Source organism: Colletotrichum destructivum, chromosome 5 (genome assembly GCF_034447905.1).
Source record: "Colletotrichum destructivum chromosome 5, complete sequence".
Lineage (NCBI taxonomy): Eukaryota > Fungi > Ascomycota > Sordariomycetes > Glomerellales > Glomerellaceae > Colletotrichum > Colletotrichum destructivum.
Genome location: NC_085900.1, coordinates 2,338,299 through 2,354,593, shown reverse-complemented (window position 1 = coordinate 2,354,593; position 16,295 = coordinate 2,338,299). Strand labels below are relative to the sequence as shown.

Genomic DNA, 16,295 nt, shown 5'->3' with positions numbered 1-16,295 from the left:
AAGCCAGGCCGTTCACTCAGGTACGGGAGCAGGACTTTCTTTCAGTGGTCAGAATCAAACTCTGAACCTGAAAAGCTGGCTTTCATGGTGATGCAATGATCAGTGTGGGTGCATGAAGGCCCTTTATTGTACAGGATAGGCCTTTCAACATTAGTGACGTTGACCCAACTCCTGGCCGGAAGGTGAAGGATCGGCTAAACAGATATCGGGCCGTTGCAAATTCATATTATAGCTCCCCCTGGGACATAGCTACATTCCAGCTCTTCTTAAGGTGTATTCCTGCGAAGATATTGCCCAAGAAGCTTCACGGCTTGCTGCAATAAGACCGACGGACAAATCTAGGAAACTCCCTTGCAAACGGGAGGAAGAATACCATCACTTGATTCTTGAAATAGAACAAGCTGGGGCGCAGCCAACTTTGGCATGCAATCAGCCAATAAACATTAGCACTCTTGGAAAACAGACAACAGAAGGGCGTGTTGTACATTGCCCTATCCAAATTCAATCGAGAATGCCCCCATTGATGGCTGGCATAGCCCGTTGGCACCCTCTTCCGATCGTTGACTGCAAATAGGAGCAACGAGAAACACACGCTTCTGAAGTCCTTCGATCTCGGTGTGGCAAAAAACAGCTCTTAATCTATGCACAAGTGCGTGCTCTCATCTGTTCCGGAAACTGTGAACAATCGTGACACAGCTGATGGGACGATCTGAACCAGAGGATAGCTTCCAAGTCAGTGTCAATGTAGAACAGTTTTGGTGCACATTTGTCACAACCTCCTGGATTCTCTTCGTACCATTTTCGCGACCTTTTGGGTGGTCTGACGGTATGACTTGGGGTTCTAGAGCACAAGTGAGCAAAAGTAAGTGTCACTGTCTCCCGCAGACATGTCCTCGTGGCAGCGTCCAGTCCGAAGACCGGCCTGGATCACCAGTCCCACTGTCTCGGGCCGAGTAGAGAGGGAGTGTTGTGCCAAAATTTGGCAGAGCAGGTCGGATATTCTTTTTTTGGACCACGGCGGACGGGCTCTGGCACACGACGATGGAGCAGGTTCCCGAGTTTGCCTGACGGATTCTGTTGGATGATGATGTGGGCGGCAAGTCGAACAAGGTTAAAGGATTAGAACGCAAGGTCGCTCGCCAGAGGACATAGAGAAACGCTGGTATTGCTGGTACCTCAGGGATTGCGGTGGTATAGATTCCAACTGCTGTGTCTCAGTGCTAGGACTATCTTGAGGCCAGACCTTTTGCTGCTGACCGATCCGTCAACGCCCTGAAAGCTTGGCCCCTTACCAATCTTTCCAGAGTTTGGACTGTCCCATTGAGTATGACGCAGCCCTCCAAGGTCAAGCTTTTTTCTTAAAAGGTGCCAGACTGGTGCTCTCGTGAGAATGTCAAATTGTCACCTGCAGGATCCCTTGGGACAAGGGGTTGTCGTGTCGGTCCATTTTTGGTGAGAGGGATGATGACCAAGCCGAGCATCAAACAGTGGTAAAGACGCTTATGGAAAGCAGAAGACCGGCATTCCGGTGCATGTTTTCGGCAGCGAGGCAGTTGCCCAGTCCGAGCGGGGGGGAGAAGAGGGGAGGCGGAAACGTCAAGATCATGCTGTATCGTTCGTACTAGATGCTTCTTGTTTCAGTACGTTATGTGCATAACTCCGCTTAGGTAACTTCGGCTGATCCGATAATCCGTGCCGACCTCACACACAGGGGCAAGATGACCTGTGCATTCCCAGCTTCTGTCTCCTGCTGTTTCTGTTCTTCCCTCTTGGTACATACCTACCTAGTTAGGTAAGGAAGGTAGGTGCACAAGCTTCCCCGGCATCATCACGAGAGAACAGAGAAAGGCCCCCCAACTGCTGCTGCAAGTCCTCGACAGACGAAACGCTCGGGGTTTGTATTACGCCTGTCAGGGGAGCTGAGGTCAAGTTGGTCACTAGCAAGAGAGAAGAGGGATTGCGCAGTGTGCCCGATCAAACCGCCAGGAGAGTAAGTTCACGCTGCACAAGTGGGCGCACAACACCTGGGAACACAAGATGAGAACAGGGTCGAGCCGTGCTTCCTGTGGAACACACCATTACGGCACAGAAGAGTGTCCCCCCCTCCAGTCTATTTTCACAGTGCATCTTCTCCGTCGCAGCAAACATCAGCCAAAGAAACAACTCCCGCTTGGCATCTCATTGACGATTGGGGCAGTCGGAGGCGACGTTGCACATGGCCCGGGGTGGAGGGAGCAAGGCTCAACCAGCGTGGAGTTCTTCTGCGGCCCAAGTCCCAGTTCCAAATTCGACAAGATGAATCTCTCTTGCAATTCTGTCGAGATGCGAGAAAGGTCGGGTCGAGACTTCAAGGTCTTTGGTGTGGTTGTGGCGCCCATGCGAACCTGTTTCGACGTTTCCATCTCGTTCGGGGTACTATTGTGGCCCCTCAACCACGAGGCATCCGGAAGCACAACATACCAAGTGGGGGATTCTGTGCATGCGTCGTTGCAGACGTAGTATCAGTGCTGGTCAGAGATACACAGATCCGGTAGGCACTTGGGCTTCGCTGCCGCCCCCTCTCCTCTTCCTGTTCGTACTGTCACTCTTGGACAAGACAAGCCGGGTGGGGTGGGGTGGCACAGTCGGATCCTGGCATCAGTCAAGTACAGCCAGTCAATCCTCCTGTTAAACCGGGACGAAAGCTTCAGAGTAAAACAGTGTCGCTTGATATAAATCGTCTCCTCTTTAGTGGGTCAACCTGAGTGGCTTGTTTACGGCGAGCCTCAGCCTGCCAACGCTGAAGAGTCTTAGGGGTTGTACAACGACGGGAACAGTGGTATCTGGGAGCCAACAATGGAACGTTTTCCTGATGAGGCCGGTCTGCAGATGGGCTCTCATCTCAACTGGTCTAGACTAGACACCCAATGTCATTGCCCCGCCCCTTCTCCCTCTTTTCTTCCCTGCCCTCCATTCGGCCTTCAATCAAGGTGGTCTTTTGTCTCGGACTTGGTGGTGGAGGATGCTGCTCTCGCTGTATCCGAGTTCAAGGTGGCAAGCAGGTTGTTTGACACGCAGCATCAATGGTTCCCCTTTCCCAGTCTTGATCCTTTCAAGCCTTGTCCAACCTTACACAACACCCGCCATTGTCCGCGTCTTCGCCTACCAAGGTGGAACTGTTAGAGAAGATCTCATATCCATATTGGCTAGTGTTGACGGGCAAGCCTCAAAAACCCAGTGCCTTGAGATTCATGGGTAATTGCATGCATAGGCGGCTCTCTGCTCTCAAGATTATGGCACTCAGAAGCAATCATTATATCTATGAATAGCGGCGGCTGCTCAGGTCCAAGGATTTGCAGAACCTTGCTCTCTTATCTCTTTGCTTTGCTCTGCAATCAGCTTATCCGCGCCAAAGGGCAAGCTGTGTGTTCTCACACAATATATACATATGCATGCATGCTTTGATCTATTGGCTACATCGTCGAGGTAACCAGCCACTCATCCTTTATTCTTCACGGAGCACCCCCGCGTTCACCTTCCCCAACTAGCCTTGGGAAAAGCAATCAGACACGTCTGGCAAGCACAAAGCTGGGCAGGCATTGCATGGCCTTGTGAGTGCGCTGCTGGTCTTTTTCACTCTAGCACCTTGCCTATGATCAAAACTGGTTGGGAAGCCTGTCTACCACTTTTACTTCCTGTTAGGGCGAGTACTACCTAGGTACCTTATGTATCTATAGGTAGTGTGGGCAGCAAGGCACCCCATCCATTCCATTCGCCTTTCAATGCCCTGGCCTCGTGGAAGCCCCTGAACACTTTCCTCCAAAGACTCGACAGGTTCTTCTTTCCCCTTCTTGCCTCGATTTTACCGCACCTTGGTCGACTTTGTTTCCGGCCAGTTTCAAGCTTTTCTCCCCTCTCGGAAAAGATTTGGCGGCGAAGCTCCAATTCCTACTTCGTCGAGGGAACAAACCACCAAGAGATTGACCTCTCTCGTCCGACTGCCCAGGAGATTACAACAAGAAGGAATTCATCATCATCACCTCCAACCACGTCGTCGTCACTATGGCTGCCCAGTCTTCCTCCGGCCGCCAGGTGTCGGACCATCTCTCCTACCCGAACCCCTCCCTGGCCGACACGGCCGGATTCGCCGCCGCGAATTTCGCTCCTCGCCGCGGCTTCGAGTACTCTGCGGCCTCTAGGCGCAAGAGAATGGTCCGAAAGGTCTTGATCGTTACTAGGTAAGCAAGAATATGTCGAAACTATTGGCCCATGGCCGCCCAGTTAACCTTCAAGTCTGCTCTTGGGCCTTTTCCTCGCTACTCTCGACACCTCCATCGTTGCCACTTCTCTGATTACAATCTCCGAGGAGTTTGACGACTACGGCAACGCTCCCTGGGTTCTGTTGGCGTACCTCCTTACCTATATGGGCTGCGCTGTCGGCATCGCCAAGTTCAGCGACATCTATGGCCGTCGTACCCTCTTGTTCTACAGTTGGCTCTTCTTCCTGCTCTTCTCTCTCATGTGCGCTTGCGCTACCAGCATGCCTATGTTGATCACCGGCCGAGCTCTTCAGGGCGTCGGAGGCTCGGGTCTCTACAGCCTCGCTCAGACCTGTCTCCTGGAACACGGTCCCGCCAACAACCCGCCACTGATGGGCGCCCTCATCGGAGCCACCCTCGCCGTCGCTTTCCTTCTGGGTCCTATCTTGGGAGGTGCCATCGTCTCCAAGATCACTTGGCGCTGGATCTTTGGAATCAACATCCCTCTCGGCATTGCTGCCGTAATCAGCATTTCCGCCTGCTACCCCCGAGACCGGCGCGCATTCACCATCTTCTCCATGGGCGGTCTGAGGAAGATCGACTACTGCGGCATGGCCGCTCTCTTTGCGGCTTCCGTCTTTCTCGTCTTTGCCGTCGAGCGAGGTGGCTCTCCTCTTTACGGCTGGGCGCATCCTAGCGTCATCACCAGCTTCGTCGTCTCAGGGGTCAACTGGGTTCTTTTCGGCATCAGCGAGACGTACCTGTTCTACAAGTACTGCCAGTACCCCGACCACGTTGGTTGCCTTCACATTGAGCCCGTCTTTCCCGTCCAACTGGCTCAGCGTCGCCCCTTCATGGGTGGTCTGGCTGTCACTTTCTTGACCGGAGTCCCGTACGTGGCCTTGACCGTCATCATTCCGGAGCGCATGCAGGTCCTTGAGCAGCAAACCCCGCTCCAGTCCGGTCTTTACCTTCTACCCATGCTGGGTGCCTGCGCATTGGGATCGTTTCTCGCCGGAGCAATCTGCTCAAGGTCCAACAGATCGGCTCTCGTCATGATCGTCGCATCGGTGGCACAGCTCCTCGGCATCAGCTTGATGCTCACTGTTTCGCCTGTTGATTCGTCATTCGTTCCCGCCTACGGTTTCACTCTCGTCTTCGGACTGGGAGTCGGCCTCGTTTTCGGCTCTGCTACCATACTCTCCGGAGTAGAGACGGACTCGACCCGGGATCATGCCGTCGCCCAGGGAGCTCTCGCCCAAGCCCGCGCCCTCGGCAGCTGTCTCGGAGTCGCGACCTGCACGGCTCTCTTCAACAAGCGCCTTGACGCCTTGAACAAGCATCTCACCCAGGATCAACTCGAAGTCCTCTACCAAACGCCCACCGCGTCCGCTCGCTGGGACAAGAACCTGCTGCGCCTCGTCCAGAACGTCTATGCTGCTGCCTTCAAGGACCAGACCATCTTCATGATTGTCGTCTGCTCCATCATGGTGGTCGCCGCCCTTCTCGCCTGGGAGAATTCGCCTAAGCCTATCAGTTGCCTTGCCGGCCATGTCCAGAGAGCCGATAAGACACGCCTGCAGCGCGAGCACGACAACGATGGCACCGAGATGAGCGACATGGCTAGCGTCCGTTCGGTCTAAGCTTCTTCTTCATCGTCGTCGTCTGCGCCCGAGCTGTTTTTCTTGAGGATAATCAATTTCTGGGAATGGAACAATCAGGGTCTGCTTCTTCCAGGGAGTTTACAGGGCATTAACCGGATTGTATCGAATCGAATTTCGAAGGGTTGGCGGGGACTTTTTTGCTTTTTTGCGAATCCATTCTCACGGCATTTTCGGGGCGACTTGATCAAGCTTCCGAGTCTTGCCGATCATGAAATCATTGTAGTGGTTCCAGATTCTCGTAATACACAAAAAGATGAAATGACATCTCGTCATGCAATTGCGATGCCATGTGTTTTCCCGTCGTCTCGCGCGCAAGTTGGCACCTCGACGAACGCCGAATCATGAAACCAATCACGTTGCCCGATGGAATCTCGGCAAGTTAATGAGGCCCGAAGTCGCCGGGCCCACCGCCGATCTTCACCGGCCGATTTGCCGTATATCATGTTTCCGTTTCGACCTGTGTGTTAGTGCACATGTCGACCATACACTCCCCGGTCGAATGACTTATATCTAGGTAGGTGGCAGAAGGCATGTCTGTCGTTCGATTGCAGCGCTGAGCTTCTGTGTTTCCTTCATCACGTCCACCGACCGATTTTGTTCCCTTATACCACCATATTGTCAACGGAGCAGCAATGGAGTCATCGGGCGTATTCACCTCCATCACTTCGAATTTCTCGGGCCTCCAGCTTGCGGCCTGCGTCGTCGCCGGGCTCTTCTGCGCCTTCTACGCCGTGCGGCCCTTGCTGTCCCCGTTACGATCCATCCCGGGGCCGTTCTTGGCGCGTTACACGGACGCCTGGTTTCTATGGCGAGTGCACAAGGGCCATCTGGAGCAGGATTTCGTATCACTTCATAGAAAACACGGTAACATGGGACATCCATTACACCCCCTTCCTCCCTCCCTCCCTCCTCCCTCACGATTGGCTTGTTCCTGACCCGAAGCCCAGGCGCGATCGTAAGATATGGTCCCAACAGATACAGCTTCAAGGACTTGGAGGCGCCCAAGATCATCTTCGGTCATGGACACTCGTTCCTCAAGAGCCCAATGTATCATGCGTTCTCAGCCCCTGGCCTGCAAGACTGGAACATGTTCGCCGTCCAGGACGCCAAAGTGCACGCCCAGCTGCGCCGGCAGCTCCAGCACACGTACTCCCTGACCGCCCTCGTCTCGTACGAGCCGTACGTGGACGAGTGCGCCCGTATGTTCAAGCAGCGCCTCCAGGAGGTCTCCGTCGCCGGTCTGCCGATTGACTTTGGCCACTGGCTCCAGTGCTACGCCTTCGACGTCATCGGCCTCATCACCTTTGGGAGCAGGTTCGGCTTCCTCGATCGCGGCGAAGACGTCCACGGCGTCATCTCCGCCCTCGGGACCTCGCTGCGGGACTCCACGTATGTCGCCCCGTATCCGTCCTTCCTCGTGCCTGCGACCCTTCTGCGCGGCTGGCTGTCCGGGGGCAAGTCCGGGTTCGACTACGTCAACGCCTTCGCCCAGCGGAACATCGACAGGTTCCGCGTCGACTCCAAGACGGCGGCCGGGGAGCCGAAGCCGGAGCTGGAGAAGGGAGACGGGGCGGGCGGGATGCAGTCGTTCCTCGAGAAGTTCCTCCGGAAGCACGAGGCGGACCCGGCCGGCTTCACGAACATGCACGTCTTCTCCGGCTGTGGCGCCAACGTGGGAGCAGGCTCCGACACGACGGGTATCAGCCTGGCCGCCATTTTCTATCACCTGATGAAGCGCCCCGAGTGCTACCGGAAGCTGCGCCAAGAGGCCGACGCGGTTCAGCCGGCCCGGGACAAGGACTTCGCCTTCCACGAGACCCGCGACATGCCCTATCTCCAAGCCGTGGTCAAGGAGGCCCTGCGCATCCACCCGGCCTTCGGAATGCCCCTCGAGCGGGTGGTCCCCGAGGGCGGTGCCACCATCGCCGGTCGATTCTTTCCGGCGGGCGTAAGGACTACCTCGTTCCCTTCTCTCTCTCTCTCTCTCTCTCTCTCTCTCTCTCTCTCTCTCTCTCTCTCTCTCTCACACACACACACACACACACACACACACACACACACACAAACACACACATACACACACAGCACGGAAGGCTAACAAAAGTACATAGAGGAGGGTGTCCGTACACTGCTGGGTGGAGAACAGGAACGAGCTCATCTTTGAAAACCCGGATGAGTTCCGGCCGGAGAGGTGGCTCGTCGAGGACGAGACAAAGCTCGCGCTCATGAACCGACATTGGATCCCGGTAAGCACCCAACAAGCCCCCCATGACTCGGAGGGTCCCCTCTCCCCCCTTACCCCCTTCTTCTTTATCAACTGACACCTTCCGCGCTCCAGTTCGGACTCGGCACCAGGACATGCATCGGCAGGCACATATCCATGCTCGAGATCGCCAAGTTGGTCCCCCGCATCGTCCGCGACTTCGACCTCGAGCTCCGGGACGGGGCCAGCCGGCCGTGGGAGACGGAAAACATGACCTTTGTGAAGCCGCACGGTTTCATGGTCGCCGTCGCAGCCCGCGGTGGGTAGATCCGGTTCTTGGCACGTGGGGGGTTTTCCCCCCCTTCCCGGACATCGAGTTCCAGGTCGCTTTGCTTGCTGTTCTAGAGGGCGGCAAGTGGTACCGTTTCGGGAATCCGCCGGGCCCGTCGTGTATGGGAAGACGAGTGTGTGGCCCAATGGCTTTCCTGAGGGATCTGCGATACAACAAGTCTCCGAGTGCTTTTTCTAGTTCCAGGTTGTTGTTTTTTTCCTTTTCTTCTCCTTCTTTTTTCTTTCTGGCTAGATGTATAAAGAAAAACCATCTCTTTGCCGTGCCCTCCTTGGTGATGTAAGCGGAGGGAAGCAGGACGTCGAACTCCTCGTTAGCCGGTTGTCCGGACCCGGCCAATGGACGGCAGCGTAGATCCCGCTGTGGGTGGTCCGCAGTGGAGAAGCGGGGGCGGCTGGACCCATTTGTTGCATGGCCCCTTGTCCCTGTCCCTGTCCCCTGCCTCTATCCAGAGATATGTATGTAGCCAAGGCGGAGGTCTCACAGGTACACAATATCGTACATGATGCAGAAGCACAGTAAGACAAGCTCCCACATATCCTTTCAATCCTTCAATGCTTCCTCCTCCTTCCCCACCTTGAGGCCTGACTACGCATACAGAGAGATACGTAGTCAGGTTTGGACTCCACGAGTCATGATATAGTTCTCGTGCGATGAGGTATTCGCGGGTTCCGGGCGTTCACCCTCGGAGAGAGGGTTTATCGCCGCGGACACCGCACAAATACCAGCACTAACGACTTTGGGCTCGGGTGCTTCGCCTCCCGCTCGGCGACGCCACTCTCAACACTTTGGTGGGGACCCGTCCCTCGCCGGGCAGCTCTCAAGGCCATGATTGGAGAAGCCTAACCAAACAAAGTCGCATCCACAACGTGCTAGGAAGAGAAACCCAGACGCTGGTCTAATACGCCGTCGCCCTCTGGCTCCAGCTCGCGCCGTCGACAATCTTCACCTCCTCCCGCCCCGTCGTCACCACCTCTCCGACATCCAGCCGGAACCCCCGCACGCGCGCCCCGCCTCTCCCGAGAGCCCAGACCGCCAGCCCGAGCCAGTTGGTCCCTTGGTACCGGAGGATGCCCTCCGGCACGGGAAACCTCGTCTGCGGGCCGATGTTGCTCACGTACTTCCCGTACTGGAAACCGTTGACATAGAGCGTCGCCCGGTAGGCCGCCGTCGCGTCCGCGTCCGCTTCCGCGTTGGTGGCGATGTCATCCAAGACGAACGCCAAGGGAATGTCGAGGTCCGAGGCGGGGAGGCGCAGGTCGAGCGTCGCGGCGTAGAACGCCACGCCGGGGGCTTCGGTGCCGTCGAACGGCGAACGTTGCGCCGTGAATGCAGCCGCGGGCGGCGATGGCAGGTGGTACCCCTGACGCTCGAAGAAGAGACCTCCTTCGTTCAGCGGGCCCCGGGACCGGTCCGCGTAGTCCTCGCCGCCGAGATTCCCCGTTACCTTCCACGTCGTGACGTTCGTCCGTGCGCCAGACGGCGACGTGATGCTGTAATCCATGATGCCGCGCGGATTCTTCATCACGTCGGCCGGGATGAGGAAGTTCTCCTCGAGCCCCGTGGTGTCGACGAGGACTGTGAGCACGTACGTCGCGCCGGCAGTCAGTCTCGCCATGGTGTAGTTGGAGCTGTTGTCCCCCGCGGGATCGTCGTATCCGTTGGCGAAGGAGCCAAGGAAGGTGTCGTTGAGCCAGACGGCGCTCGCGAAGGCCGCGCCCCCCTGGGTTGTGATGCTGAGCTTGTCTTCGGTGCCGGCGGCGGCGAAGTGGCCCCGGAAGACAAGAGTGCCCGCATGGAAGCCGTAGTCCGAGGCGAAGAGGGAAACGGGGGTCTTGAGGTTAGCAATGGTGTTGTTCGTGGTGGTGTGGCTTGCGAGCGGCCAAGCGGAGTCGTCGTAACCCGGACGGATTTCCGGGAGCGAGTCGAGGAATGTCCAGCCGAGCGTCTTCAAGTCTGGAACGGCGAAGGGGCTGTCCACGAGGGACGCTCGAGCAATCCAGTTTGTCAGGTTGTTTGTTGTGTAATCTACTCGTTTCCGGTTGACTTCTAACTTGGCCATCCTGTCATCGACGCCAATTATTTCGATCTCGGTGGTGCGGTTGAAGTCGCCTTCAACCCTGAGTGTGTCGCCCTGGATCGAGAACGATCTGATAAGGTAGCCGCCGTTGATGATCAGAGATTCGGGGTTCATGATTGACGTTCCGTAGGAAGGTTGGCTGCCTCCGCCGGGCTTGTCTGTTACCCAGTAATTGTACGCAGAATTGCGATCTTCCCGTCGTCAGTCAAGGACACATCATGGTAGCTATTTTCCGATGTATCACACCTACCTAGGATGTATATAAATAAATGGTCGACTTGGACAACCCTCCGAGTCTTCGAAGTCGTCCACGTCAAGACCAAGGTATTGTTGACGTAATTGTGATCAACATTGGTGCCCTCGACCATGAGAGGCGTCGCAGCTGTCTTGATCGCCATCTCGTGAGTCTCGTCGAGGCCACCATAAACGACAAGAACCGTCTGACTTTTGTACTCTTTCCACGTGAAAATCTCCGCTGTCGAGTAGAGGAGAGTCACGTTGCCGACTTGATAGTCAGTGACAATGACCTTGGAGTCGCGGCGTCCAAGTTGAAGCAGTGTGCGGAATTGGGGGACGGTAATGTTTCCCTCGGATGTCGGCAACCGCACGGTATAGTCTGTCGTGGCCAGGCTCGAGTAGTTACTATGGCGTACGATGAAGAACGAGCCCGTCTTATTTCCCAAAAGCGGCGTCACGGTAATGTCCGGAGTTTTGCTGTAAACACCCACCGTTGAGTTGTAAGGTGTGGCGGTCAAATAAGTAGGCGAGACTTTCAAGAACTGGGCTTCAAGCTTCAGTTCGGAGAACTTCTCTCTGCCAACGCCTCTTCCTTCTGTGATCGCCTTACTTAATGTTAGCCAGTGTAATATAATGCTTCTGGCATGCTGAAAACTCACTGCCCCGTAGTCATAAGATGTATAGCCTCCTGGGTGCCCCAAGTTACCCCAGTTTGTACCTCCGAAAAGCTGAGAGGGTATCAGTCCACCATACGCCCAAAACGGGATGATGAAAGATTGCCACCGACCATATAGATGTTAAATATAGTGACACCAGATGCGTAATTATTCTTGTAAACCACGCGCTGGAATTCATGGTTTACTAATGATGCGCAGTCTTCGAAACCAGACCCGCCATATGCATCGAACGAGCCACCTTGAAACTATGTCACGTAAGGCTGGGTTTCTCCATTGATTATGAGAAGACTCTACCTCTAGCAAAGAGTAAGGGGTGCTTGGACTTTGCTGTAAATGCAGGGCTAGATTATTTGTTGGCAATTTGTTATCCGGCCACATATTCGGACTCGCCTGCGTTTCGGTTATCAGTAAACGATGCTAAGTTGTGTGAGGTGAAGTGCAGGGCCACACACGCAATTAAATCCCAAGGGGTAGGCGTCATGTCCCTAGACTCGTCAGAGGTGAGTTGCAAGTGGGCTTGACATGTTGCATACATAGATATCCACTGCCCCTACACCTGTTCCAGGAGCATTGTGTCCCAGAGGTCTGGCATCGTTGCTGATGAGTGGCACGACAATTCCAGCTTTACGTGCCTGGTCGATGACGTACTGGAAGTATTGCCCATCAACACTACTTCCGTTCTCGAAGTTTGTGTACTCGTTTTCTGGCTGGAACAGAATGACTGGTCCTCCGTTGGTGATTTGAGCCTTGGCAATGATGCTGCAGATCTTCGCCATGTAGCTATCAAACGAGGTCAGTCTTCAGGCTCATCCAAAAATTCAAACTGTGTCCAAAAACCATACTTATCTGTCGCCGAAAGAAATTCGGGGTCCGTGGTTCTCAACTTCCCTCGAATCCTCGCCAACCAGCCGGGGAACCCGCCGCCAGAGACCTCAGCGTTGATGTACGGTCCAGGCCGTGCAATGAGATACACACCCGCCTTGGTCGCGGCGTCGAAGAACGGCTGGAGATCGAAGACGCCATCAGGGCTGAAGTTGCCGGCTTTACCCTCGATCAGAGCCCAGTCGACGTAGAACGATACCGTGTTGAGACCTATCGCCTTGGCCTTTTGGAAAAGGTCTAGCCAGAGGGATGGGACAGGTAGTCGAAAGGGATGGATCTCCCCAGAGAAAATCATCACGCGCTCCCCGTGGACAAAGAGCGAGTGCTCGTCCCAGGTCACAATATCTTGGAGCTTGTCTCTCTTGTGCGAGTCAATGACAAACGTAGGAGGACGACCTGAGGTAGTGCCTGTTAATACGGCAGAGCACATGCCGAGAGCCTGTGAGGCGATCGAAAGTAGCGACGGCCTCATTTTTGACGAATGAGCGACAGTGGATAGCTAGGCTATCAAACCAGGAGAAGGAGGAGGATGAAGAGGATGCTGCTAGTTCGAGTGCGGTCCGCACATCATGTACGCTCGCCAGCCTCGGGTTTGATCAGCTTCAAACCCCGAGAAACTCCTCAAGCCTGATATCATTCCAGGCCCTCCAGCGTCGACTTCGTCACAAGCCCAGTCAGTATTTCAAGTACGGTGCGTAGCGATTGCCACATTCGTTTCCTCCTACCCGACCAGGGAAGATGAGAGATGTTCGGAAGAACGGGTGTGATTAGCTTTACATGCGAAACGATCGTCCGATGCCCGTGAACCGGGAAAGCTTGGTCCAGCATATGCAGCCATTCCGGGTGCTGAGCAGAACAGAGTGGGCTATGTTGTGCTTCGTCTGCTGAGCCCACGGGAACCGTGCGGAAAGCTGGCGGTGATACTTGGGGCTCTTGGGATGGCTATTGCAATGCTCAAAGTCAATGAAGTAGGCCGGTGGCCTGGGGTTGCGGATTCGACAGTGCCATTTAGGCAAGCGATATGCGTCGACGAGTCTCCAATACTGGTCGTTCATGGTAATCTGTGTTGAATGAACGCGATGCCCCCCCTCTCTCTCTCTACGCGATTTTTTTGGAGGCTGCAAGTGCCGAACGTTGAAATATGTTAATTGTGACATCTCCGTAGCATCGTGTTCGTATTTGCCGCTTGTTGGCGATGGTCTGATAATAGGATGCAACCAGGCTACTTTTCGATGACCGCTTGATGCAAGTCGACGATTGAATGACTGCAGTCTTTGAAAACCGGATGATTACATTCAAATGAGCACCCAGTCAGACTCCTCCTCGCTGCCGGGGGTCGGTCTCGTCTCCGCATGCTCCTCAACGAAGTCGACTGGCCGACCGTCCCTCTTCCAGACTCTGGCATCCTTCATTACAAAGTTGACCTTCCGCAGAGAGCCCTTGTCTGTCCTTGGGTCCGTTTCCAGGGCAATTATGTCGGCTCGGTACCCTTTCTCGATCGAACCGAACAAGAAGCCGCTCTTCTTCCTGCCGCAGCTCTCCCACCCGCCAACGATACATGCTTCCAATACATCCGGCACGGGAACTCCAGCCCGGATCATAAGCTCCATCTCCAGAGCACCTTCTCCGTGAGGAAAGGCCCCCGTATCACCGCCGGCAGCAAGACGTACACCAAGATCGTGCGCTCTCTTCACTCGCTTGCTGATGTTGTCAAAGTCTGGAGAGTTCCGCAACACCGCCAGCGTAGGGACGAAGATGGTTCCGCGACGGCGCATTTCTCGGAAGACCTCGTCGGTCGCCTCGTTGCAATGCTCAATGGTGTCGACTCCTGCCTTAATGGCCATGAGCGCACCCTTTGCTGTGCCCGCGTGACATGCCACAGGTAACCCGCCCAGTTTTGCCTCTCGAACGATCTCGTCCATTTCTTCCTGGTTGAACATGACCACCGCCGGGTTGGGATCTGAGGGGAGGAATGGAATCGCAGCCCGTGGTGGCTGGATAGGCGGTGGGAATCGCATGACTTTCCGTCGATAGTCAGCGTAGAATTTGATGATATCCGCTCCATCGCCCACTCGGCGCCGGACTGCCTGTCTCACACCCACCGGTCCATCACAAGCATCCGAGATGCGTGGCAGCTTGGCTAAAGTGTTCTCATGACGGACTTCGTATGATCCGGTGCTTGCTAGGCATTCCGTGGCGACAAACAGTCGGGGGCCTGGCAGCAGCCCTCGGTTGACACAGTCTCTGAGGTTCGCGTCGTACGACCGCATCCCTTCGGTACCCAAATCTCTGTATGTAGTGTAGCCGGATAGCAGCGCGGCGCGGAGATGATTGGTGGCACGAACGATTCGCTCCACGATGCTTTGGTCTCGCATCTGGACTGTAGACGAGGCTTCACTAAGCTCTGTTAGATGAAAGGCGCACAGTTGCTCGAGTCTGTCATGGCTCACTCGTATGAATGCAGAAACACATGCGTGTGAGCGTCGACGAACCCAGCCATCACAACTTTCCCCCGAAGGTCGATGTCCCGTCTGTTTACAACGACATCGTTACCATCTGCCCTTTGGTAGACATCCTCAATGGTGCCTGTGGTTGAGTCGACAACGATAGAGATATCTTTGTCGAATGTTTTCCTTCTCGCATTGAAAAGCAACGATGTGTGTATAGTGCTGCGTGAGCTGATGATATCGCGACTCATTTTCACAAGGTCAGATGGTTGCATCGCACAAATCTAAGCTTGCTGCGGTGCCTGGCCAGTGTTTCTGAGCTGCGGGGTACGTGAAACGGATCTCTTAAGCAGGAACCGATAAATGAAGCATTGCATGGTTCACTTGGGAATGATTGGTGCTTCCGAATCAACTGCTAAGTGCAAGACTGGTTCCCGTATTGATTCCGAGCTTACGTATGGCCTGCGTGCAAACTAACCGTTCCTGGCAGCTCTGATGACTTCGGCTTTCCTAAGCGGTGCTGTTTGGACCCTGGAGCCCTTCGGCCGGCACAGGCAGGCCGCACAAAGGTTGGGGGAAGTGTACGCGGAGTAAACCACAACAAAATGAGGGTTGGCCGGCAGAGAAAACATGGTTTTCCAATTGTACTGTAGCACATGGAGGTGGCTCAACTGTCTGGTCTACTGTAGATGGCGGGGAAAAAAAGCATCTGTCAATGGATGATGAGTTCAAAGCGCAGATGGTTGCTCGGCTGGCCACCCGCTTGACGCTTAGTAGAGTTAGATGGCTGTTGGGGATCGTGAGGCTGTGTGTGAGCTCTGCAAAACTTGAGGTGTGTCCGAGAGCAACCGGTCATGCCGACAAATGCGGTACCCACATCAGACGGATTTGGTACTGTTCGGCCATCGGTCGGTTGCCTCTTCGTTTCCGCCCGGGATGTGGGAAGAAGAGCAACCCATGACGAGGATCATTGGAGGTGAGGCTTCCAGTAAAGGATACCCTGGTGCGACAAAAGTTCAGGGCTGCCGCGGCGGGACGCATTTTTCTCTCTGGGAGCTTCGTTTTTTTTTTTTTAACGACTCATTATCGAGAGGCTCACCTAGAGATTCGCGGCCGCCTGCGCAACGCACGGGGAGACGACTCCGAGAGCCGAAAATCTGGCAGATCAAACTTCCACAGAAGACTATCCGAGATCTTTACGCCACAGAAGACGTCAGTGCAGTGGTTAAGCTGGCTGCGGACCGCGATGTTTGTTGACAGCATCGATTATGTGATTATGTAGGCTACTGTTGTGTTGTCGCAAGGACCGTCGAGCGCGGATGTGACGTCGGCCGCTGTGGAGAGCATGTCCTGATGGCCCAGTGAGGCGATGCTCGGCGTCCAAGACTTGGAGACGTCCTTGGCCTAAAAGACACCATTAGACGGCGCCCTTCACATTTCGGGGGGGTCGTCAACGATTTGGAAGTGGGCGACGGAGAGCAGCCGACGAATGCCGACTTCTGGAAAGGCTGTGGAATC

The 16,295-nt window shown here is 55.1% G+C and overlaps 4 protein-coding genes across 4 annotated transcripts; 2 read left to right on the top strand and 2 right to left on the bottom strand.

The window, feature by feature from the left end:
• Window positions 1–3,650: 3,650 nt before the first annotated feature.
• CDEST_08277 (Putative sugar transporter, major facilitator superfamily, MFS transporter superfamily) lies at window positions 3,651–5,881 on the top strand (the record flags this gene model as incomplete). Its single annotated transcript, XM_062924436.1, has 2 exons — window positions 3,651–4,217; window positions 4,273–5,881. The coding sequence occupies exons 1-2, from the start codon at window positions 4,042–4,044 to the stop codon at window positions 5,879–5,881; spliced, it is 1,785 nt and encodes a 594-aa protein (XP_062780487.1). The 5' UTR covers window positions 3,651–4,041.
• A 524-nt stretch (window positions 5,882–6,405) lies between these two features.
• CDEST_08276 (Putative cytochrome P450) lies at window positions 6,406–9,797 on the top strand. The gene is made up of 4 exons (XM_062924435.1): window positions 6,406–6,766; window positions 6,850–7,850; window positions 8,014–8,148; window positions 8,241–9,797. Exons 1-4 carry the CDS (start codon window positions 6,535–6,537, stop codon window positions 8,430–8,432), a joined length of 1,560 nt encoding a protein of 519 aa, XP_062780486.1. The 5' UTR covers window positions 6,406–6,534; the 3' UTR covers window positions 8,433–9,797.
• CDEST_08275 (Putative glycoside hydrolase, family 35, Galactose-binding-like domain superfamily) lies at window positions 9,353–12,802 on the bottom strand (the record flags this gene model as incomplete). Its single annotated transcript, XM_062924434.1, has 6 exons — window positions 9,353–10,725; window positions 10,785–11,499; window positions 11,559–11,693; window positions 11,825–11,938; window positions 11,982–12,228; window positions 12,291–12,802. The coding sequence occupies 6 exons, from the start codon at window positions 12,800–12,802 to the stop codon at window positions 9,353–9,355; spliced, it is 3,096 nt and encodes a 1,031-aa protein (XP_062780485.1).
• Window positions 12,803–13,216: 414 nt separating this feature from the next.
• On the bottom strand, window positions 13,217–15,710 carry CDEST_08274 (Putative metal-dependent hydrolase, composite domain superfamily). Its single transcript, XM_062924433.1, has 2 exons — window positions 14,781–15,710; window positions 13,217–14,727 (listed from the first exon to the last, which is right to left on the bottom strand). The coding sequence occupies exons 1-2, from the start codon at window positions 15,050–15,052 to the stop codon at window positions 13,626–13,628; spliced, it is 1,374 nt and encodes a 457-aa protein (XP_062780484.1). The 5' UTR covers window positions 15,053–15,710; the 3' UTR covers window positions 13,217–13,625.
• Window positions 15,711–16,295: the final 585 nt, after the last annotated feature.

Coding starts and splice junctions, on each gene's coding strand:
- CDEST_08276 (XM_062924435.1), top strand. CDS start 6,535: ATGGAGTCATCGGGCGTATTCACCTCCATCACTTCGAATTTCTCGGGC. Junction 7,851..8,013: donor GTCGATTCTTTCCGGCGGGC/GTAAGGACTACC, acceptor AAAAGTACATAG/AGGAGGGTGTCCGTACACTG. Junction 8,149..8,240: donor TGAACCGACATTGGATCCCG/GTAAGCACCCAA, acceptor TCCGCGCTCCAG/TTCGGACTCGGCACCAGGAC.
- CDEST_08274 (XM_062924433.1), bottom strand. CDS start 15,052: ATGCAACCATCTGACCTTGTGAAAATGAGTCGCGATATCATCAGCTCA. Junction 14,728..14,780: donor GTGTTTCTGCATTCATACGA/GTGAGCCATGAC, acceptor AACAGAGCTTAG/TGAAGCCTCGTCTACAGTCC.